A 3,601-nucleotide genomic window follows, 5' to 3' on the forward strand; every position below is an offset into this window, starting at 1 on the left:
ACTCTCTCACACTCTCAGACACAGATACACACACACTTACACTCTCTCTCTCACACACACACTCACTCTCTCTCACAGAGACACAGATACACACACACTCTCTCACACACACACACTCTCACACAGACACAGATACACACACACTCACTCTCTCTCTCTCACACAGACACACACTCTCACACACACACATACTCTCTCTCACTCACATACACACTCTCTCTCACATACACAGACAGGCACACACACACACAATACTCACACAACTTGGAAAAGAGTGAAGTGAGTCATTTTGGAAGATTGAATTTGAATGCAGAATACAGAGTTAAAGGCAGGAGTCTTGGCAGTGTGGAGGAACAGAGGGATCTTGGGGTCTATGTCCATACATCCCTCAAAGTTGCCACCCAAGTTGATTGAGGTGTTAAGAAGGTGTATGGTGTGTTGGCTTTCATTAGCAGGAGATTGAGTTTCAGAGCTTTAAGGTTTTGCTGCAGCTCTATAGAGCCCTGGTTAGACCACATCTGGAATATTGTGTTCAGTTCTGGTCCTCTCATTATAGGAAGGATGTGGAAGCTTTAGAGAGGGTGCAGAGGAGATTTACCAGGATGCTGCCAGGACTAGAGGGCATGTCTTATGAAGAAAGGTTGAGGGAGCTAGGGCTTTTCTCATTGGAGTGAAGAAGGTTGATAGGTGACTGGATAGAGGTGTACAAGATGATGAGAGGCACAGATAGAGCCAGAGACTTTTTCCCAGGGCAGAAATGGCTATTACAATGGAGCATCATTTTAAGGTGACTGGAGGGAGGTTTAGGGGAGAGTGTTGGGTGTGCGGAATGCCCTGCCAACATGGTAATAGAGTCAGATGCTCTAGGGACATTTTAAGTGACACTTGGGTAGACACATGAATGATAGCAAAATATATGGTATGTAGGCTGGCTTGATTTTAGAGTAGGGTAAAATATTGGCACAAACATCAAGGGCCAAAGGGCCCGTACTGGTGCTGAACTGTTCTGTGTTCTATGTCTGAACTTGGGAATCCTGACAGGAGCACACACATAAAGAAAGGTTGCAAAGAAATTAGATAAAGGCCTCGAGTGATTGGGGGAGGGGCAAGGTGGCCGAGTTGAAGAGGGGCCTTTCGAGAAATCAACGCCCACACCCACCCTCAATTTTCTCCCTTGCTTGTTGGTGACTGGGGTTGGAGAGAGGGTGGGATGGGGGGGGGACATGTAGACTTATGAAGTGTTGAGGACCGACCTGTTGTACATGAGCTGATAATAGGAGCCGGGATCGTTGGCGACACCGGGTGCCTCGAAGCCGCTTTTGGCGAGCAGCGTGTTGTTGTTGTTGTTGTTGTTGTTGTAGGAGTTGTTGTTGTATTTGTTGTTGTTGCTGCCGCTGCTGTTGTTGTAGTGAGTGGGCGGTTCGAAGAGCTTGGCGTCCATTTTGTGCGGCTGCTCGGAGGACATCAGGTTCGTAATCGAGAACGGGTGGTTGAAGCTGTAGTGAGGGTCCATCTTCAGGTCAGTCTGGAGGTCGGGCAGCAGCGGGAGGAGGTGGTGATGATGGTGGTGGTGATGGTGATGTTGCTGTTGTTGTTGATGGTGGTGGTGGGCAGCAGCCGCCATATTCTGAGGCAGAGGCGACGGCGACACCCCTGACGCTGAAGAGGAGATGCCCACCGCCCTCTGGCAGCCCAGCTCGGTGAGGGTTCTCCTCTCCTCGGTGCCCGGTGGGGTGTCGCACTGACTGGACTCGGCGTCCTCGGAGCTGGGGCTAGAATTCTTCACGGCGCCGTCAATGGCGGCGGAGGAGGAAGTGGCGGCGGTTGTAGAGGAGGCCGTCGCCTCCCGGGGCGAGAGCTTCTCCTTCGGGCACTTGAAGCGCTTCTGGCGGCGCAGGTAGCAGCCGTTCTCGAACATGTTGCCCGAGTCTGGGTGCAGGGCCCAGTAGGAGCCCTTGCCCGGTTTGTCCGGTGAGCGCGGCACCTTGACGAAGCAGTCGTTGAATGAGAGCGAGTGCCGGATGGAGTTCTGCCACCGCTGCTGGTTGTCCCTGTAGTAAGGGAAGAGGTCCATGATCCACTGGTAGATCTCGTTCAGGGTCAGCATCTTGTTGGAGGCCTGCTGGATCGCCATGGTGATCAGGGAGATGTAGGAGTAGGGAGGCTTGGCGTGGCTGAAGTTGCGGCGGTAAGGCTTGGAGTCCTTGACCCTGCTCAGACCCGGCGAGACCGCCAAGGGACCCAAGGTCTGGCCCATGGGCTGGTACGGGGACAGCGAGTTGGCGGGCGCTGTCTGACCCCCAGTCGGACCCACACCGGGACTCATGGAGCTTGGCATTGACGAGAGTCCATTGGTGATGGGGCTGACCGTGCCCGGCAGCACTGAGAGAGGCGGGCTGAGGTTGGTGTAGGACATGTTGAGTGAGGCAGGAGAAAGGTTCCCGATGGAGCCCATGGAATTCATGCCCATGTAAGTGTTGATTGAGTTCATGGTGCCCAGACTGGGATTCATACTGCTTGCCACGGGGTACATCTGGGTGGGAGAAAGAAATTGAGTGTGAATGTCAACTGAGAAGACAAGAACAGAAACTGCTGGAAAAACCCAGCAGATCTAGCAGCATCTGTGGAGAGAAAGCAGAGTTAATGTTTCAGGTCCGGTGACCCTTCTTCAGAACTTACTGAGAAGACTTCCCTTGTCTAATGGCACAGAAGACAAATATGGAAAGCACTATTCTTCATACCTGCTTCTTTCTTCAACAAACCAAGAGTTTGAGGTTGGTTGTTTGGTTGTTGAATGTGAAGTGTGTTGTGAGGCACAGGTCCAGTAGCTTGAGTATGTCGTCTTTGTTGATAGGTTCCCCGTCTTGTTGCCTGTTCTGTATGTCCAGCAGGTTGGCTGTTGTTTCTCTGGCTAGGGTTTTGTCGATAGAGGTGAACAGTGCCGTTACATCATAGAATGAGACCATAGTTTCTTCCTTGTCTATATGTATCAAGAACAACAGATTGGGAATCTCTCCCACCCTTCCTGCTTGCCCTTGATGTGCGTTGGAAACATTTGCTTGCTTGGCCATCGTGTGAATGCACCTTTGCTGGACTGGGAGTCAAATCCAGAGCTTCTGGTTCAAGCAGGGAGGCTAGCCCACTGGGTCAAGCGACCTCCATTAATAAATATTCCACCCAGTAAAATTTCATGTTTTCTTCAACATTAAGTCTAGAATCACAAGGCTTCCCAGAGCAACTGATTTATTAGGAAAAGCCACAAGTCAGTTTGTACACAGCAAGATCCCACAAGCAGCATTGCGACAATGACCACAGAATCTGTTTTTAGCGACGCTGGTTGAGGGATAAATAATGACCAAAATGATTCATACAGTGCTGAAAAGGCCTTTCGGTCGATCGAGTAATCACCCACGATGACTTACCACTAAAGGCGTGCTAATCCCATTTTTCTGCATTTAGCACTAAAGGCGTGCTAATCCCATTTTCCTGCATTTAGTACTAAAGGCGTGCTAATCCCATTTTCCTGCACTGAGCACTAAAGGCGTGCTAATCCCATTTTCCTGCACTTAGCACTAAAGGTGTGCTAATCCCATTTTCCTGC

General features: G+C 50.7%; 1 protein-coding gene across 1 annotated transcript; it reads right to left on the minus strand.

Annotated features, from left to right (window-relative positions):
- Positions 1-708: 708 nt before the first annotated feature.
- On the minus strand, positions 709-2,771 carry LOC122547612 (forkhead box protein A2-like). The gene has a single exon (XM_043686215.1). It carries the CDS (start codon positions 2,531-2,533, stop codon positions 1,232-1,234), a length of 1,302 nt encoding a protein of 433 aa, XP_043542150.1. The 5' UTR covers positions 2,534-2,771; the 3' UTR covers positions 709-1,231.
- Positions 2,772-3,601: the final 830 nt, after the last annotated feature.

The sequence above is a fragment of the Chiloscyllium plagiosum genome, unplaced genomic scaffold, assembly GCF_004010195.1.
Source record: "Chiloscyllium plagiosum isolate BGI_BamShark_2017 unplaced genomic scaffold, ASM401019v2 scaf_8297, whole genome shotgun sequence".
Taxonomy (NCBI): Eukaryota; Metazoa; Chordata; class Chondrichthyes; order Orectolobiformes; family Hemiscylliidae; genus Chiloscyllium; species Chiloscyllium plagiosum.

Bases quoted from the DNA above. Each gene is read 5' to 3' on its own strand.
- LOC122547612 (XM_043686215.1), bottom strand. From the start codon at position 2,533: ATGTACCCCGTGGCAAGCAGTATGAATCCCAGTCTGGGCACCATGAAC.